Here is a 20,219-nt window from a genome sequence, read left to right on the forward strand (position 1 = left end):
GGGCTCGAGGCCGTCAATCCCCGGCATCACCTGATGCTGGCGTGGAGCGGATTTTGCTTTCACACTAGACGCATTAGAGGCTGATTGGTGGTTAATTCCTGGGATCACTTGCAAATGTGAAAGGGCTTTTCCTTTCCTGTTGTGTTTGCATGTTGTGAGCGTTGGGGACCTCTTTAACCTGCTCTTCAATTTCAAGTTTTTACTCATAGCCCCAGGAACTTGTATGCAATTTTTGGATTATTTTTAATGTTGACATTCTAATGTTGTGAAATTAGTAGCATCATCTTTGAATGCAGAATATTTTGCTTTATTTCTTCATGTGCATTATTAGCACATGACAAAATGTTTTCACGACTTCATTTTTCAGGTTTGTGTTAGTTTAATACATCCATATAACAATGAAGTGATTCCAAACAACATGGAAGTTTGTGTCAGAACAAGGACTGACCATGTGGTGAGTATGGCTCTGAAGTCTCTGTGCTCATCTGCAAATCACGAGAATAGGAATTGGCTCTTCGCCCATTTAGTTTAATCATGACTGTTCGGAATCACATCTCCAAAGACCCCCCTCGGTGTATAAGAGTGTATTTGAATCTTAAAAATGTCAACCCGAAACCAGGGGTCATCTTGTTCACCAAGTGTAAAATCCAAACCTTAAAACTCCTATGGTCTTACCATTAAATATTTTTCTATGAATCTTGCATTTTGGAAATTGGATTAATAGTAATGTTATATTAAGACAATCAAAATGTATTATAAACCTGTCGAACATAGTGTTGGGCGCTCTCAATAGCCCCAATAATGACTCGGACAAAGGCTGAGGGGAACGATAGGCTTTATTGTACTAGAAACTGGTGGCTCGGGTCTAAGGCTAGGAATGAGCGGCAAGCAGAGGGGACTCGACCTTTATGGCCTGGGATCACATGGGTAGCCAAGGTAGAAGGACACCCGGAGGAAGGGCCAGCCAGCACATAACAATCATATCACTACACATACCTTAAAAAAAAACACACCAAATGAAGCTCACAGCATCTGCCAGTCGCCATTTGCAACTGCTGGTGAACACCGCTCCCCCTCAGGGTCCATCCGCCCAGTCTGACTGCCACCAGTTCTGTACAGGCTGTAAATGTCCTGTTAAGAGCCAATTATGGTTGATATTAAAATATGTGAATAAAAGTTAAACCTTTGCTGGATAATTTGCTTTTAAAATATTGGGACACGATCACTCCACTGGTCAATAGGATGGTTGGTAAAGGACTATTGGAGCAATAAGGTCTAAGCAGTAAGTGCCAGACTTGGGGTGGTCTTATACAACAAATATAGCTCAAAATCTACATTTTAAGTGGAAATTCTAGGGGTCGTCTTAAAGACCAACATGTATAGTACATCTCCCCACAGTCCTATACAGGGAGTCCCTGAGTTACGATCGAGATTCTTTCCTATGTGTGTCTTTAAGTCGAATTTGTGGCTAAGTTGGAAAAGATACATATGGTTCTTATTTAGCATCAGTTAGTCAAATGTTTGTCTTATTACCATAAAAAAAATTAAAAGCATTTCTTAAAACAGTTTAGATAGAAAAAAAAGATCATGATTCAAAGTTAACACATACTCTCAATCCTTCGATGTCTTGCGTACCTGAAGAAGCATTCATGAGGTAACATTATGTGCATGTGCGAATTGGGGACACAATTTGTTTGTAAGTACAAGTTGTCTGTAAGTTGGAGGTTCATAATCCAGGGACTCCCTGTATTACATCTGAGCATTAATTGGCCAGTAAACACACCAGAATTTTTTTAAAATTTAGACATACAGCACGGTAACAGGCCATTTCAGCCCATGATCCAGTGCCGTCCAAATACACCCAATTAACCTACAATCCATGGTACATTTCGAACGGTGGGAGGAAACCGGAGCCTGCAGGGGAAACCCACGCAGACGTGGGGAGAACATACAAAGTCCTTACAGACAGCGCGGGATTCAAACCCTGGCCCCGATTACTGGTGCTATACGCTAACTGTGCCAATTTATGAAATAAAAACAAAAAAAAAATCCTGAAAATACTCAGTAGGTCAGAAAGAGAAGTGGATGATTCTTCAGGATTAGGGGCCATCCGAACTGAGAAAATAAGTGTGTTTTAAATTGCAGAGAGGGGTAATTGTGGAAAGAACAGATGAAGTGCCTGCATTAGGGCAAAGATGACAATTGTCCAGGTTACACAATTACTTTAGATTCCTTTCAAAGAGAAGGAAATTAATTCTCTGTCTGACCTGTCTGATTTGTGAATAAACAAAGATAAATGGACATAGCAGAATCAAAAGTTTTCTAGCTCAGACCATCTTTAAACTGTTTCTCTCCACACAGTTGCTGAGGTGTTTTTTTTTAGTTTTTAGCATTGTTAATTAAATTTACAGGTTTTTTTTTTACCTTGTACCAGAATGCTATGACTAGGGATTAAACATGTTTTAAGTTGAAAAGAAAGGGGGAGGAGGCAGAGAGAATAAAAGGGAAGGCATATCAAACGAGCTGAAAGAAGGTGGTGACAACATCATACAGTTTTAGAGCACAGAAACAAACCCTTTTCCCTGCGGCTCAGCTTTACTAATCCTGTTTTCCAGCACTTGGTCCATAGGTCGGCACAGCATTGTGGGCTGAAGCCCTGCAGTATGCTTTAATGTCCATGTACCTTCCATGCCTTGTCAATTCATGTGCTTAGTAAATGACAGAAGGTATGTCTGGGGGTGGTGGATGCCTGCTGTAAAAGGAAGGCATGAACAACACGTGAAATAACAAGTTAAAGAAGACAGGGAATGGAAACTACAAATGCTGGAACTGTTGACAGTTCATTTAGAACAGCAGCCAGGATAAGGAAATTATTGTCAGGTTTGAATAATGTTATCACTGTAATTGTTTTTGTTATTTAAACCAATATTTTAAACTAGCCTCGTGGAAGATACTAAGGTGGGGGGTGGGGGGGTTCACTGACAGCTGAAGATTACATGTCAGTTTCCTTCAGTATTAATATCCTGTTTTTGATATGCTTTTTTAAAATTTATGAATGTACTAATATCTGGCATGATCTGTGCTTCAGGCAACTTTTGAGGCAGAAGCCACAATGAAAATCAACAAAAGAGCCGCTTTGATGCTTCACGGACAATATCAGAATAAATCTACTGATGCAGATTTTTGGTATCTTGTACACTTTGACACAGACCATAGTCTACAGGTATACCGTCATACCTTGAAGAAAGGCTCAGACCCAAAATGTCGGTTATATATCTTTACCTCCCATAAACGGCGTGAGACCTGCTGAGTTCCTCCAGCAGTTCTGTGCTTTCATATTAATGTATTTCGGTTTGGGTTTGTTAAATCACTTCCAGGAATGGTGTTCGTCAATTTACAAATGTTAAATTTACAATTCTTATTATAACGCCGTTGATTCTTTGGAGTACAGGTCTTTGTTTTTCAAATCGCTGCAAAGATCAAACAGAACAGTACTTGTGTTCTAAATGTATATATGCCAAAAAAGTCTTGTAAGATTTGTGTTTTGTGTATAAAACAAACTCGTTTTTTTTTAAAAAAAAAACAAGGGCTGGCTTTTACAAATAATGCTGATAGCATTTAAAACTTCCCTTTCCAATATTTTTATTGGTTTTATCAAATAAATGTTCCATAGGTACATGACCATAAAGTAAAGTGTTAACAAATTTTGTCTAGCAATACAAATAGTCCTGAAACCTATGTGTTGTTAAAAAGAAAGATGAAAAGAAAAAGACTAATTCTAATTCAATTCCCTCCCTTCAGAGGCCACTGACTAACACAAACTAATAATTTTAAAAAGGAAGGTAAACATAGGGTTCAAAACTAGTTAATCTTATAAATTTTGAAAAGAGCCCCATAAATTAAGAAAAGAACCCTATTGTGGGGTTTCAGTAGTGGGGCATCTAATTTTTTTCCAGTTGGACAAGCCATCATGTTGGACAACCATTGAGTACAAGTGAGAGGGGCAGCATCTTTCCATCTCATTAACATGGCCCTTCTAGTGATATGGGAGGTGAGGGCAACTACATGGGGTTGTGAAGCAGTCAGAATTAAAGCGGACAGCATTTAAAACTAACAACAGCACAACAAATACAATCCTGTTTTGGAGAATGTGTACAGCGTTCAAAAAGCAAAAACAAAATCCAAGGCTGTGCTTGGCGCTGTGAGTAAGTTCAGAGAAGCACAATTAAATCAAGCCTATTTAAGGTCCTGTGCAAGGACCAAAAAGACATGACACACAACAAGCCTTTGCACAAGGTTTAAAAAGGCATGGCAAAAACAGCAGAACAAAATTTAGCCTGTTGCAAAACGGTGCATGCAAAGTTCAGAAAGGCACAAGAAAAACAAGCCTGTTGAAAGATGATGGTATGGAAGATTTAAATCATGAAAACACAAAATTAAGCATGCCCCAATATGTGGGAATGAAAGCTTTGAAGTAGTGGGAGCGTGGAACGAGCTACCACCTGATGTGGGCTCGATCTTAAGTTTTAAGAACAAATTGGATAGATACATGGATGGGAGAGGTCTGAAGGTTATGGAATGGGAGCAAGTCAATGGGACTAGTGGAATAATGGTCAGCACAGACTAGATGGGCCAAATGACCTGTTTTCTGAGCTGCAGCATTCTTTAGTTCTAAATGGTTTTTTTTGCTATCTCAAATAGAGCACCACTCTCTACTTTGCTCTCATTTTTCACTTCTGATATTTCACTTTGGATTGCAGAAATCAAGGAATGTTAGTATTAACAAAATAGTGAAAAATTTATTTGTGTCTAATTGTTTCTTTTTAATATACAGTTAGGAGTTCCACATACTTTAACACTGGATGGGGAATTGTTCATGATGCAGAACAAGAATGAGAGTTTTAATTATGGAGCCAACTGCAAATTTGCCATCAATAAATTGGATACATCGCAGGTTAGAAGCAAAATGTTCGTTGAACATTAGAATCTTTTTCATAACTTGATAGCAACTAAATCTTTGTAGCGGTGCATTCTGGAAAGAATCCAAGAAAATATATTATATGGTACACCCAGTATTTTCAGTCCATCAAGCCTTTGGTGGAGCATTTCCAGACTCTTCCTAGCTCAACAAAGTCTTTATATTGTTTTTTTCAATGTTATGTGGGTTATAGGAATGAATACCACTGAATTGTTCAATTCCAGTGCACCTTGTATGTGCCCAATTCAGAAGAAAGGGGACTGTGCAAGCCAATTACTGTCCATCTGACTAGTCGGGGAATAATTCTTCACATTCTTCTCAACCTCGGGAATGCATCCATTTCATCCTGTAATGTTCTTCTTAGCACTCCAAGAAAAACTCGCACCCTTTACGTTAGCTGGTTAAATCCAAACTGCGTATTTTCTCTCAGTTTGAGGCACTCTGTATATTTCTGAGCATCCCTTCACTACCCTTCAAAGTAGTGAATATTTTTTCCATGTTCTCCACTGTGAAGATGTCTATACATTTACTCAACTGCTCACAACTATCCCCTTGCTTCCCAGACCAGCTCAATTAAAATCAATCTTTGTGCTAATACTGAGAGGTAGGCAACCAAAATATTAACCAAAGGATGAGTTAACAACTTACCGATGAGAATGGCTCACGGCAACACCATTCAGTGCTGAAGGAATCATCTGGGTAATACTTCAGCAGCATTTGGTTTGGAGAACCTGGGGGTATCTAATTCCTTCTTTTCTGTAACTTTTTATATTTGGTTTACCCCTTCTTGTAGTATTCTTTCAATAGGATCCACCTTGTGGATTTACAACGTCGGCATGCATAAGATTGAGAAAGATTACCTTTAATTTGATAACTCTCAGGCTTTCAGTCACAATCAATCTTGATGCTATCAAAGATTGATTTTTTTTTAACCTAGTGCTCAGAACACTCTCATTACCCTATCTGCCTCTCCACCACCATGCTCTGTGGTACATTTCTAGAAAGTGTTTGAAGCTGCAGTAGGTGATCCCTCCATCCATTTTACACATCCTACCATTCAACTGGCATGAGCAGTGGCTTATTTAGTTTAGTCACATCCCAGTAATTTGAATATCTTGAACTGCTTGGAGAAAAAAAAAAGGTTAAAATACAGTTTTACCTCATAAAATATGCCTTTCAGATACTTTTCTCCAATCAGGATTATTGGTTGAGGTGTAGGATATTGTTCAGTTTTTGGAATTATAATGGTTAGAGTCTTCTTTGGCTTGGCTTCGCGGACGAAGATTTATGGAGGGGGTAAAAAGTCCACGTTAGCTGCAGGCTCGTTTGTGGCTGACAAGTCCGATGCGGGACAGGCAGACACAGTTGCAGCGGTTGCAGGGGAAAATTGGTTGGTTGGGGTTGGGTGTTGGGTTTTTCCTCCTTTGCCTTTTGTCAGTGAGGTTAGAGTAATAGTGAATCAAATATATAACATTAGAACAAACCTTCAGTAATAAATATATAATAAGATATAGTATTGAGCTATTTGTTGAGGTGATTTATTTTTTTCATTCAACTAGTTCTCTATTCAGATGAATGGATCCTCCAATGAGATACAAGTTTACTCTGAGCTGAGTCAATCCCACCAATCAGATTTCCAGGTAAGACATCTTGCATCACCTTGAACAAATTACCTGGTTAGATTTTTACCAGGGAAGAATACGAAAGGTAAATGGTATAGGTAGGATTCTAGGGCAGAAACCAAACCCAGTTGTTTTCCTCCTGTTCATTTTTGTGGGGGAAAAAAACCTGACAATATCTGTAAGAAAAGGTGTATACTTTGGATGCAGAGTCACTCTTTGTGGGCACACACAGCAGCTAATCATCAAACAGAGGCAAAGGTTTGACAAAAGCATTGAGGTGGAAGCCAGGTTATTGCGCATTTCTCTGGAAGAATTTTTTTCACTTCAGAAAAGTTCCAAGCGATTTTTTATATTCTCCTCACCATTTTGCTTGGATTTTACTTTGACACCTCATCTGCTGGACGTCCTGATAAAGACAGCATTTTCCAAATGCTGAATGGAAGTGTCAGTGAGGATTGCATGTTCCATCGCTCAGGTTGAACTCTGGTTGTGTGATTCAGTGGCAGGGATGCTGCCCAATAGTTCAAGCTGAACCCAGTTTTAGCTTTTTGATTTGGCCCAACAGGTGAGGATGGTGAACCTAGCGCAGGCAGGAAGCTCGGGTCTGGATTTTACAGTCATTGATGAGGTGCTGACACGAAGGAAAGACGAGAACAAGATGTCAAGGGTAGATACTTATTTTGTGGTATCTCTGGGCAGGCAAAATTGTGAGATCATTCTACTGAATCAAACAGGAAATTCCATTCAAAATTCTCACTGACAGCAAATTAGAAAGTAAATCCTGCTGTTTAGTTTTGTACTTTAAACATTTTACAAAAGCACGAAATAAAGACTGCCATGTCAGAATTTATTTTCATGAACGCCACAAAATTTGTTGTTTTGCAGCAGAATTATTGTACATTGCAGGTGCAAAATTGCTATAAATTACATTTTTGTCCGTGGTTCATTGTCCATTCAGAAATCTGCTGGTGGAGGGGAAGAAGCTGTTTCTGTAACGTTAGATGTTCGTCTTTAGGCTCTGGTACCTCCTTCCTGATGGTAGCAGAGAGAAGAGGGTGTGACCTGGGTGGTGAGGGTCCTTGAGGATAGATGCTTTCTTGACACACCGCCTATTGTAGATGTTGTTTCATCTTGTATTCGTATGTGTGAGTTCTTAGACAACACATGGATGAAGGAAAAGGCTCTTTACTTTAAAGTTGATGTAAACCACACCATGAGGCAGGACATGAGGCTGCAAGTCTCCATTACAGATCTGCATACTGTGTGTTAGCTCCCTGCTGGCAGCCAAGTCTAATCAAACAGTAAGGCACTGCTAATTGCCTTGCAACCATGATCACTATCATTACAGATGTCCTTAATGGAGTGGACACTGATGGCCTTGATGGCATTGGCCAAATTGTTAAATGCCTGTAGCCTTTTCCTGACCTGTGCATTGGCACCTCCATATCAGACTTTGATGCAACCAGCCAGAATTCTCTCCACAGTACGCCGGCAGAAATTTGATGACCTACTGAATCTCCTCAAACTCCTGATGAAGCGCAGGTGCTGGCAAGCCTTCTTTATGATTGCATTGACACGAACACCCCAGGATAGATCTTCAGAGATGTTGCCACCCAGGGATTGGAAGTTCTTTGCCATTTCCACTAATGATACTCCAATGAGGACTGGTTTGTGTTCTCCTGGATTCCCCTTCCTGAAGTCCACAATCAGTTCCTTAGTTTTGCTAACATTGAGTGCAAGGTTGTTGTGACACCACTCAACTGGCTGATCTGCCTCACTCTTGTACGCTTCCTCATTGCCATCTGTGTGTGAATTTTCTGACAACCGTGGTGTCATTGGCATTGCGTATTAAAGATTTTGAAAGAAAATTAGGGTTATTTTATTTTAGAGTCATTATTTTGCAGAATGTTTCACTGAGGGGATGAAAATCTAATTTAATGAAATTCAAAAGCTTTAGGGTGAAGGAGCTTGGTAGTTTGCAGTTTAGGTTCAGTATCCACTCGAATTCACTTTGACTTAGTGAATCAAAAGCCCCTTTCACACTGCCAACCCTCCAAGTAAGTGGGAAAACTTACCGGGCATGCTGCATTGCACCATGATTTACCTGGTTAATCGGCAACCTGGCATTTTAAGTGGGGGGGGGGTCTCGCCTCGTGACGATACGAGAGCAGGTTGTGCTTTCACGCTGCCAGAAGGCGATTAGTGAGTTAACTCAGCCGGGGTCTGACACTTGCCCCCTCTAAGTGTCAGAGCCCTGTTGAATGTAACTCGCCCGCCATGTTGGGATGTTTCACACTGCGCGATTACTGGGAATGGGCCAATTAAATTAGCCGGTTAACCTACACGAATTGGCAGTGTGAAAGGGGCTATTGAGTGACATTTCTGGAATGTTCTACTAAGAGATTAGGTTACTTGCATTTGATATTTTGGAGAAGATCAGTGTATCTCGTTGAGGAGATTGAGATCAACCGCATCGATGTTGGGATTTGTACAGAAATCCTAAATTTGTGTTAATTATGCCTATTATAGTATAAAATTATAATGATAGGTTTACTGTTGTTACACCTGCAAGAATGCAGGCCTAAATGTACCATTTTAAAGTTCCAGATTGACACTTCCCTCACCAAGTGAAACAAAATAACTTGGAGCTTCAGTCTTCAGAATTACTTACTTATTTTAATGTCTTATAGTGTCTCCCAGCTTTAGCTTGGAACTATGTGGCTTAAGTGTTCAGACATGAGTGTGAGAGCAAATAAAATTCTTAAAAATAGTGTTGCTTAGTTATTCACTTGCATGCTAAAGACTCTCTTTAACCAAAACTAATCAATGAAAATATATATTAATTTACAACATTTGAGGTTAAATGCAGAAAATTATAAAGAGTTAATTCCTTTGGTGTGAAATAAATTTAAAAAGTAATTTTAAATATTTTTTAATACCTGAAATGTTCTTTATAAAAACAGGTCTATGCCACAGCAAGGAATTATGGGGACACTAATTACAATGGCACATTCTATTTACACTCCAATGGCAACGACCTAATTGAAACAGAGTTTGACGTAGTGAATGAGAATAAAAGGAATGTTGGAATTCTGGGCATTAAAGCTGCCCTCCGACAGAGCTTACTGGCTGGACCTATGAACAGCCAATTTCAGATTACAAGAGAGATATACTCTTCAAGGTAAAATGTGCATGGTGTATGCTTTAGAAATTTCGATGTACTTTTCAGGATTTTTTTTAAAGGTCAATAACTGCGCTGAAGTTTCAGGAGTTTGGCTACATGAAAGGTCTTCATTAGCATCAATTTGTATTTTTTTTAATTTAATTCAAAGATACAGCATGATAACAGGCCCACATCATCCAAATACACCCATGTGACCAATTAATATTCTGACCTTGTGCATCCTTGGAATGTGGAAGCATCCAGAGCAAACCCATGCAAACATGGGGAGAATATACAAATTCCTTACAGACAGCACCAGATTTGAACCCAGGACACCATCGCTGTAAGACCTTTGCTCTAACCACTTCGCTAACCATGGCACCCAAATATTGATTTCTCAATAGTGATTTGCTTCCATTTTGGCAAGTGCTCATTGTTACTACAAAAAATATGCCCCTAATTGTTAGTGTAAAGTTCTTGTGTTGGTAATGCAGAATAGGGAGCTGGTCTCCCAGTCCTTGTGCAGTGGAGATTTGAGGTCCGATTGGGCCGTGCAAATCTAGTCAATGAGATGAAGAGGAGCCCTGCCTTTCCACTGCATAAGGAATCTCCATTTCCCGTATTGTTCAAAAGGGTCTTCAAATTTACTGATTTATTGGTGGTTAATTTGCATTGGGGTTTGTTTCAAGGAATCATGATTATTGATTAGCATGTTGCCATAATTTTCTCCCAGCTTTGGCCTTGATAGAGATTGGATTCTCAAACTGTACCTTTTGTTAAAATTATTTCTGTCAGAAATGGATCCATTGGTGGCTGTTCCTCTGATATAATGAGGAATAGGGAACATGAACTGGGAACACTCGAGTCTGTTCTGATTGTAATCTTGCTTATCAAGAATCTATCTACCCATGCCTTAAAATTTATAAAAAGTTCAATACAAATTGGAATCAAGAAAGTGTTTTTTTTCTCATCTATACTGTCTCCACCAGATAAATATTATTGATTATTATAGCAGATCCATTAAAATAATTGCATATCTCCCCTCAAACTTCTGTTTAATGAACTTTGCACTCACTCACTCAAACCACTGTTAAATTTTGCATCTTTATACAGAATTATGTATGTCATTGATGGACTAATGCACAAATGTGGCCTGGTTTTAGATTCCTACTGGTTTCCAGTCTACAGTTGGATGAGAAAGTTTTTGAAGGAGATGTGAAAGGTTCGAAAGAGTACCAGGAAGGTTTGCTAATGTCATTGACTGGGTCTCTCCAACACAATGTGAAAACTGGACTGAAAATTCCACAATTCATGTACCTGGATGCAAGCGTAAAGCAACAGAATAACACCAATAATGGTAATTCCTTAACAGTTGTTTAATGCCCAAATGGTTCTTCTGTTTTGACTTGTATGTTTGTACTTTATGGAGGAGTATGAGAGTTTATTCCCATATACATACTGTAAGTACAATATACAGATGCACTGAAATCCTAACTCACTGCAGCCACACTAACAACAATAGTATAAATTAAATTGCAACTATGTGGTACGAGACTTAAAAAGAGATTAAAAATATAAAAAGATAGGTAAATCAATATTCACAGTTCAGCTCAGTGATGCCATTCTCATCCCACACATGATCTATCGTTAAGATCATATACAGGTGCTCAACCTTTTATCCGGAATTCCAAAAGCCAGCAACCTCCAAAACCCAGCACTTTTTTTGATAGATGGCATCTGCTCATCAAAGATGGAGTTTGTCACTGAACATGACCCGACGCGATTCTCATTCAACTCCTGTGTATCCCGTCACACTCCGCTACTTTATAAATGCCTCTGAATCGCCTATACTGACCCCCCATCCAGCATCGTGGCACTTTCAGTCAGCCCGGCGGTGGCTCTGTGGCCTTTGTTGCTACCCATAATCCCCCACATAGCTGAAACTGCTGTACCAGTGCCAGCGCAGGGGAAACCAAGAGAGGGGCCATTCTCCTGGCGCTGGTAAACCAGGTGGCAGGGGAGAGAGAGCGAGACACCAATGCGACTTGGTCAGGCGAGGAGGGGAGAGATGGCAGAGTGACTCAGGCAGGGGTGGGGAGAGAGATTGTAGTGCGAACTCTGTTGGGCGAGGGGAGAGAGACGGCAGTGTGATTCGGGTGGGCTGGGGGTGAGACGGCAGCATGACTTGGGCAGGAGAGGGGGGAGAGAGACTTGGAAGGGGTGTGGGGGGTGGAGATGGCAGCACAACCTGGGCGGGCTTAAAGGGACAGAAATCAAAATTATTCCAAAAGCTGGAAGATTGTGAACAATGGCTGGTGTTCAGTCCCAATGATCCTGGATAAAGATTAGTTACCTGTATTGTCTACCGTCACCACTGTCTTACCCTGTGGCCTTATCCATGGCTTTGTCATTGAAACAATGAAATGTATGGCTTGGGTACCTGTGATATGTGGTGTTTCACATGGCAAGGCACTGAATGTTAGAAACCAGGGCTTCTTGGAAAGGTAATGGTGAAAATATCTTTGAGGATTTCATTACTTTGTTTCATGTCTGTTCCAGTGGAAGAGATGTTGGACTGCATCCACCAATTTTAAGCTTCCACAGAAGTAGCAGAACAAGATATAGAAACTTACTTCCATAAGGCTGTTTGGCTACTGCTAAAATCATGACCAGAGACCACTTAGGGAGGGAAAACACAAAGGTTATTATGATTTGAATGGTGTTTTTTTTTAATAAAGTCAAATCATTTGAGAACAGAAGCAAGGATATCGTGCTCTTGAACCTGGCAAGACCATATATGGACTAATATGTGCAGGTCTGATCTCAGAAAGAATAGAAGGAATGTATCAAGGGTTGTCCAAATTTGTGCTTGGGATGAAGGGGCCATTATGTGAAGAGAGAATAAACCAAATAGATTTGTATTGACTGGAGTTTAAAAGAATGAGAGGTCATTTAATTGAAACTTTGACATGTCTGACAAGGTCAGAGAGCTTTGAATGTATATGAAGGTCAGGGATATTTAAAAACATTTAACTTCAGTGACAGCTTTGACATCTGTTAAACCTGAAAGTGATACCACATCAGAGCCACTAACCTGTGGTCCCTAGGCGACATCCTTCTGCAGGGAGCTGATCTCCCACTGAAAAACTCGGACTAAGCTAGAAGAAATGCTCAGAGCAAGGACAGGCAAACTCGAAACAGGAATGGATCATTCCTCTCTCCTTTCTGCAGTTCTGTTGTTTCATCCCGATTGTTACACATACTTGGAGTACACAAATGTGCTGAGAAACTCAGCAGGTCTCGCGGCATCCGTAATAAGTACAGGGAAACCAATGTTTCAGGCCTGAGCCCTTCATCGGGCATATGGACCCTTAGACCTGACGAAGGGGCCCAGGCCTGAAATGTTGGTCGCCCTTTACTTCCGACAGATGCTGTGTGACCTGCTGAGTTTCTCCAGAGTGTTTGTGTGCACTGCAATCAACTCCAGCATCAGCAAACTTTCTTGCTTAATTTGGATAATCATGCTTATTTACTTTGTCTTTGCTTTCATCAAGCTTCCAATTGTTTGTCTCATCTCCTGGTCCATTGCAGGTGATCTGAAAATTAAAGTTGGAGACGACTTTTACAGGCTACATCTTCAAAATACCAACACTTTCCGTAGCACCACTGGCCATGATTTGATTCTTACATTGACCCAAAATGGTAGCATTGCAATGCCAGCAATGACCGAGTTTAAAGGACAGCTGGAGCTGGGACAAGAATCAAGACTGGGCCAGGCCTGTTGGCAAACTGATGGGAGCACAATATGTTTCTGGCTTTTACAGGTGACCCAATCCAACCAGACCAAGCTCACTGGTAAAGTGTCTCACAACCTTGAAGAGCTGATAACTACAGGTAGGTGGTTTCCTAGCAGCTGATCTCCATCCACCTCTGTGCATGAGTTTCTAAAATGTGACTCTGCTTTCAATGCTTGTTAAGGCTGTTATTAAAATTATGACAGTCAATGACCAGTGTGACGTCACATTTATGGTTCACAGGCTATATAAATTTGGAGAAACACGATAGCCTGCTGATGTTGTGCTTATAGTAAAAAAACAAGTGAAATGCTGGAGGAGCTCAGCTGGTCCTTTCAACATCTACAGGAGTCAAAGATATATCGCGGGCATTTCAGGCCTGAGCCCTTCTTCAAGTTAAAATCAGAAAAGGCAGAGCAGGGTTTATCAGAAGGTCTCAGAATTCAAACAATAGGGGAGGAATCCAGACCAACAAAAGGTGTTAATTGGATGTGATAAAGGACTAGATAGAATTGATCATGTCTGTGCGAAAGGAGACAGGGAATGGAGAGACAACAGGGGAAGCGGGGGGGGGGGGGGGGTGGTTGGTTTCAATGAAAGCCAGAGAAGTCGATATTTATGCCATCCAGTTGGAGGGTTCCCAGGCAGAAGATGAGGTGGTATTCCTCCAATTTATGGGTGGTCTCAGTCTGGCAGAGCAGGAGACTATGGACAGACATGTTGGCAAGCGAATAGAATGGAGAATTGAAATGAGTGGTCTCTGGGAGATGCACGCTTTTGTAGTGGACAGAGCCGAGGTGCTCAACAAGGTGACCTCAAATTCTCAGATCATCAGAGCTATCCTCCTTCTTCAAACAATGTGACTTTCCCTCTACCACCATCAACTCACTTGCATATTGTCCTTTACCCATGCATCTGTCCAGACCTCCTCCACCCCAACGTGCACAAGGACAGGATCCCCTTGTCCTCACCTACCACCCACCAGCCTCTGCAGCCAGCACATCCTCCTCCACCATTTCTGCCACCTACTATGTGATCCCAGCACTAGACACATATTCCCTTCTCCTCCCCTCTCCGCCTTCTGCAGGGACCGCTCCCCCCATGACTCCCTTGCCTACTGCTCCCTCCTCACCAATTGTCCCCTTGGTACCTACCCTTGTGACCACATGCACCCACACCTCCTCCCTCACCATTATTCGTGGCCCCCAAACAGTCCTGGCAAGTGAAGCTGCAGGGGTTGTCTATTGCATCCAGTGCTCCCGCTGTGGTCTCCTCTACATCAAAGAGATTGGACGCAGACTGGGAGATCGCTTAGTTGAGCACCTTGAGTCTGTCCGCTACAATAACGTGGATCTCCCAGTGGCCACTCATTTCAATTCTCCATCCCATTCCCTTGACAAAATATCTGTCCATCGTCTCATGCACTACCAGACTGAGACCACCCATAAATTGGAGGAACAACAGTTCATCTTCCAACTGGGCACTCTTCTGGCAGATGGCATTAGTATTGACTTCTCTGGTTTTTGTTAAACCCCCCCCCCCCGCCCCCACTCCCTTCTTCCTCCATCGTCTCTCCATTCCCTGTCTCCTTTTGCACAGACATGATCAATTCTACCTAGTCCTTTATCACATCCAATTAAGACCTTCTGTTGGTCTGGATTCCACCCCCATTGTTTGAATCCTGAGACTTTCTGATATATTCTGCCTTGTCTGATTTGTTTTTCCCTTGAAGCAGGGCTCAGGCCCAAAACGTTGGCAATATATCTTTGTCTCCTGTAGATGCTGAAATGACCAGCTGAGTTCCTCCAGCATCTGGTGTTTTCATATAAATTTGGAGCAGCAAACCCTTAAGAAAATCTTTGGCCCACTGCGCGCAATAGCTTTCCAAATCCTAATGTTTGCCTAAGGAAAACAGTAGTTGCATTTAAACCGCTTTGAGATGGACCCATGAATATGAAGGGGATCAAGGGATATCTATCGGGTCCAAGCAGAAGAATTTAGGTTGATTTGGACATTATATCTGGCGCAGACACGAGCTAATGGGCCTGTTCCTGTGCTCCTAATTACTGTGCAGCTACTGTTTCCAGATGTGGTTGTCTCTTAGACACAAAAGCCCAGCAATCAGGCCAAATGTCAAGGAAATGGAGTGCCAGCCACCAAATGACTCGTACTGACAGGTGCAGTGTTGCTCCGCCCGTGTGCGAGCGTTTTGATAAGAGTCAGAAAGTTAACTTCTTCCCCAACATTTAATAGAATAAAACTATTAGGTGGGGGTGTTGGCGAGCGAGCTGTTTCTACACCTATCCCAGAGGGATCCACAGATCCACAATCGAACACTGCCCAGTGCGTAATAGGGGAATGATGGGGCTTCACCTCAGCCGTGCTGACTCTCTCATCTTGCAACTTACCAGAGCTTGGGCCTGTTGACCTGAGAGTGATGTTCCAATTCTGCTAATGTTGCTGTTGCCTCTCCTGACCTCTGGTTTGATCAGCGTAGTTAACACTCTCTCCCTATGATCCAAGGTGCTCTGGTTTTCTCCCTTGTTCCAAAAGACGTGCAGGTGGGTAGGTTACTTGGCCACTGTAAATTGTCCCCAACGTGTTGGTGGGTGGTGATATCAGAGGAGCCTTGACTAGAAAGTGGCAGAAATAAAAATAATGAGATTAATGGAGGGTTAGAGTAAATGGAAGGATGATGGTTGTCATTATCTTAATGGCCTGAGAACCTGCATCTGTGCTCGTCCAACTTCTGTGCCTCTACGAACACTTGCACCAATTGCTAGTAAAAATCTGTCAACTTGATTTTATTAATCCATTGTATATTTTTGCTCATAAACCATATTGCAGTCTCTCTTGAAGTGAGGAATTGAAGCGCAGGGGCTCTCTTTCTGATGCCACACTCGGCTTTTGTAGCTCCACGGTAATGAGTGGCCTTGAGCCTGGGTGGCCGTAGTTGCATGTGGAAAGTTACGTAGACTGTAAGTGACAGGATCCAAGCCCCTGTCCCTGGAACTACCTGCTGCTGCTGTCATCAACCTTTATAACTGCTAAATTACTCCATTTACAAATCCATGGACAATTTTTTTTCCCCAAAATATTTACTCCTGAAAGAAAATTGGAGATTAGAATCGACAGCTTCAAGGTGAACACGGAGATAATTTCAGATTTGCTGTATCACATAGAGAAACATTAAATTAACTTTTATTGAATTTAGCATGTTTAATTGCATCGGGACACTGATGCATTGCGTTAGACCTAAAAATGTTTTGCCGCTGATTTTCGTTTGTACTCAGCATCTGATGCCTCTCGTGTCAGGGTCCAACAATAGTTGGCCGGCATTGATGGATTCCAGTTGCCCTGATACAGTTTCTCCATGGTGGCAATGTCCCGGTGAAACCTTTCACCGTGTTCGTCACTGACTGCACCAAGATCAGCAGGGATGACGTCCAAGTGCGAATGAAGAAAATGAATTTTCAATGACGAGATGTACTTCATGGTTTTGTATGTTTGAAGCGTGTTGTCAATCAGCTGGATGTAATTTGGAAATAAGTAGTATCTAAACAACTGGTACCTGATAGGAAAATTGTACGGTGATATTCATGATCAACAGCCCAAAATCCATAAAATACATCCGAAAGTGTCCAAGAAGCAAAATCTTTGTTGTCCAGCATAATCTGAGACATCTAAAAGCAGTTCAATTGGGTTTAAGTAACCAAAAATAATTTAAGCGAAGGAAAATGACCAAAGAGCTAACATGCCCTCGGCCTTCTAATCAATTAGTAACAGTATTCAAATGGATAGGGTTCTGTTACTGTTTGGGATGGAGTGCAGTTGCCAGGTTAATTGCATCTGGCCCCACTGCTCAGTACCAGTGCTCAGCTGCAGAGCTCACAAGAAGGATGTAACCACCAGAGTTGAGTCTGTTTCAGCCCCACCTATAATTAGACATAACAATGAAAAATGTCAAGGTCTCTTCAGATTTAAGCACAGCCACATTACAGTAGGATTGCATATGTTATTTATTCATGTAATGGCATTTTAAAATATAGATTTTAAAAGTGAAAAGTCATTTTTATATTATGGTTTGGTACCATAAGATGGGGTTTTATATCTTGACCTGGAACTTTGCTAATTCATTTTAATTTTCTTTTTTCCTGCAACTCGTGAAAGTTGAAACCTGCTGGGCACTCCTCCAAGTTTAGTTGCAGCCACTTGTCTCTTGTCAAGTTAAATGTCAGCAATGAGCTGCACAACTGGGAAGCCCTTATTCCCATTCCGCTCCACAACAAATCAACTAATTTTACCTTGGGCAGTGGGGCCAGCTTTAAGGTTTACCACCTTGAGTTTGTGGTCCTGATACTCAGTAGTAACTTTAGAAATTGAGTGATCACATCTAAATGTCATACAAGATATAGTTGTGAACTATCTTTGGTCAAACAAGCTCCCGACTGTAGATCTTGAAGATTATCATTTGTTTTAAAGGGTGCTCTTGCCTTAACAATAGTCACTAATTGTGACCAATTGATTAATTCTGAATTTTAATGATTAGGTTTACCTTCTGATGGAGAGTTTTCTCTCAGTTATGACCATGTGAATAACAACAGGACAGTTAAAATTGAAATGCAGAGCGGCAGTAAATACATCCAAGTGTCTGTGGAAATGGAAAGGACATTTACTGGTACTCCTATTTACCAGCTCACTGCCAGTCTTCTGCACAGTGTGGTGGAACTGGAGAAACTTGGTCTTCCATTTTCTTCCACTGGCATCTATCATTATCAGGTGAGCACATACATTACCTTCTGTACAGTTCAAAGCCCTTTTCTCCAATTGGAGTAATGCAAAATAGACATTTTCAGTGACTTCCTGTCTAATTATCACCCCTTAACAAGCTTCAGCCACTAAAATCCCCTCAACTCCATTGAGACCCATGTTCTCATGATCCAAGTTGTTCATTGAACTTTTTCTGAGTTCATACAGCCTATTTAAAGCCGCTTTGATACCTGTCGTCTCCTTTTGTATTACCTCTCCAGCTTCATCTTCAGCTCCTCTAATGCAAGGCGACTCTCTCACTCTCATTCTCACTCTCTCTACCCCAGCACGTGGAATAAATTTCATTCCAATTCCCCCTACTTATACTAACGGCAGTCTTTATCAGCTCCACCAGAATCACTTGAATCGTACTTTCTCTAACTAATCACTGACCTCCTTTCTCCAATATCCAACTTTCTGTGCAATTGTTTTGGTTCCAATTTCTCCCTGTCCTGGTCATTGACATGGAAGATTTGTGCCCTACAAATGTTGTTTGGCCTGCTAAATATTTCCAATACTTCGTGTTTTGATTTCCATTTTCCAACACCTGCTGCCCTTTGCTTCAGGTTCATACTAACTCATTCAGTTACAATGCATAATGGGTTTGTCCACCAGATCCTTTCCATCTTAACAGCTCTCATTCTTCTTACAAAAACTTTGTTCTCTATATCCATGCTTTTGGTTTTCCATCCTCTCCTCTCTGTTTCTATCCTTCCCTCTCTCTCTGGTTATTTACTTCTTTCCTATTGTGAAGGACCCTGTTGTATCTTTCACAAAAGGAATGGTGCCCAATTACAAATTCTTGTTATATTTCTTAACATATTGTCAGATAAATTCTTTTTTAATCCTATGATATGCAGCAAATGGACATACTATTAATTATAATTTCAGGCTACTAATGTAGATTTTAAAAAAATTTTCACATAAATAATTAAGCCAGTAATCTCATATACTTGTTTATTTTTTTGATACATTGCATTGAAACTTTCAGTGGAGAAAATCAAAACTATTTTCTGGAATCTGTCCACATCTTCCTCTCAAAACCATCTTGAGAATAATTTGGTCCTGATGTTGATTCTTAAGTTAGTAAATATGCTGTTCAGGAGGTGATACTGTCTGAATTGGAAACTGTACAAGGAAGGTAAATTGGTGGTGGTCAAGTGTGGAGATAAAAAAAACCTAGTTACTTGTGAATTTCGTACTTACTTCTGCATGTATATCGTGGAACTCCAGTCAATAGTTCTACTGAGTTGAAGTAAATTAATACAACCCTATGTCACAAGTTCGTGAAAAAAAAATACAAGTCCCCTGGTTCACTTCATCTTTATTGCCGAATCTGCTTCCTGCTGATCTGAGCTTTTCAAAACCAATTGCCTGAGTCACCTGACTCCAATTGCCAGGTGCAACCTTCAGATAAAAATTCCTGCTGACGTCTGCTACAAATGTAATGCTGTCAAAATGTGTTGATATTTTCATAAACGCACTGAAATGAGCATCTTTCATAAGCATATATATATATATATATATATAGATAATTATAGACATTAACCTCTTCATTCTATCTACATATTGTATAATTAGCATATGACTAGAAAACTCAGTTCCTTCCAAAGAAGAAAATGACCCAGTGTGAAATTGTTTAGTAATATTGTTGACCATTGTTTATGAGTTGATCCTGGTTATTGGTTTTATATATTGGAAGTAGACAAAGAAGATTTAACTGCCTGCAATATTCCTTGCAGTAATAATTTGAAAGATTATTTCTTCAGTTGGATCCAAGGAGAGAAATTACAAGCTTAATTTATGAGGCATCTGGTTTGCTCTGAATTTCTAATCCAGACATTACCTCTGTG

General features: G+C 40.7%; 1 protein-coding gene across 2 annotated transcripts in view; it reads left to right on the forward strand.

The window, feature by feature from the left end:
• Positions 1-20,219, forward strand: part of LOC138747636 (uncharacterized) — a 173,632-nt gene that overhangs the window by 69,811 nt on the left and 83,602 nt on the right. For both annotated transcript variants that reach the window (XM_069907052.1, XM_069907054.1), the window contains exons 18-25: positions 368-454; positions 3,089-3,223; positions 4,835-4,954; positions 6,538-6,618; positions 9,564-9,781; positions 10,927-11,120; positions 13,355-13,657; positions 18,107-18,336. In XM_069907052.1, the coding sequence (XP_069763153.1) occupies positions 368-454; positions 3,089-3,223; positions 4,835-4,954; positions 6,538-6,618; positions 9,564-9,781; positions 10,927-11,120; positions 13,355-13,657; positions 18,107-18,336 (1,368 nt within the window). The remainder of the gene's footprint in view (positions 1-367; positions 455-3,088; positions 3,224-4,834; positions 4,955-6,537; positions 6,619-9,563; positions 9,782-10,926; positions 11,121-13,354; positions 13,658-18,106; positions 18,337-20,219) is intronic.

Source organism: Narcine bancroftii, chromosome 12, assembly GCF_036971445.1.
Source record: "Narcine bancroftii isolate sNarBan1 chromosome 12, sNarBan1.hap1, whole genome shotgun sequence".
NCBI lineage: Eukaryota > Metazoa > Chordata > Chondrichthyes > Torpediniformes > Narcinidae > Narcine > Narcine bancroftii.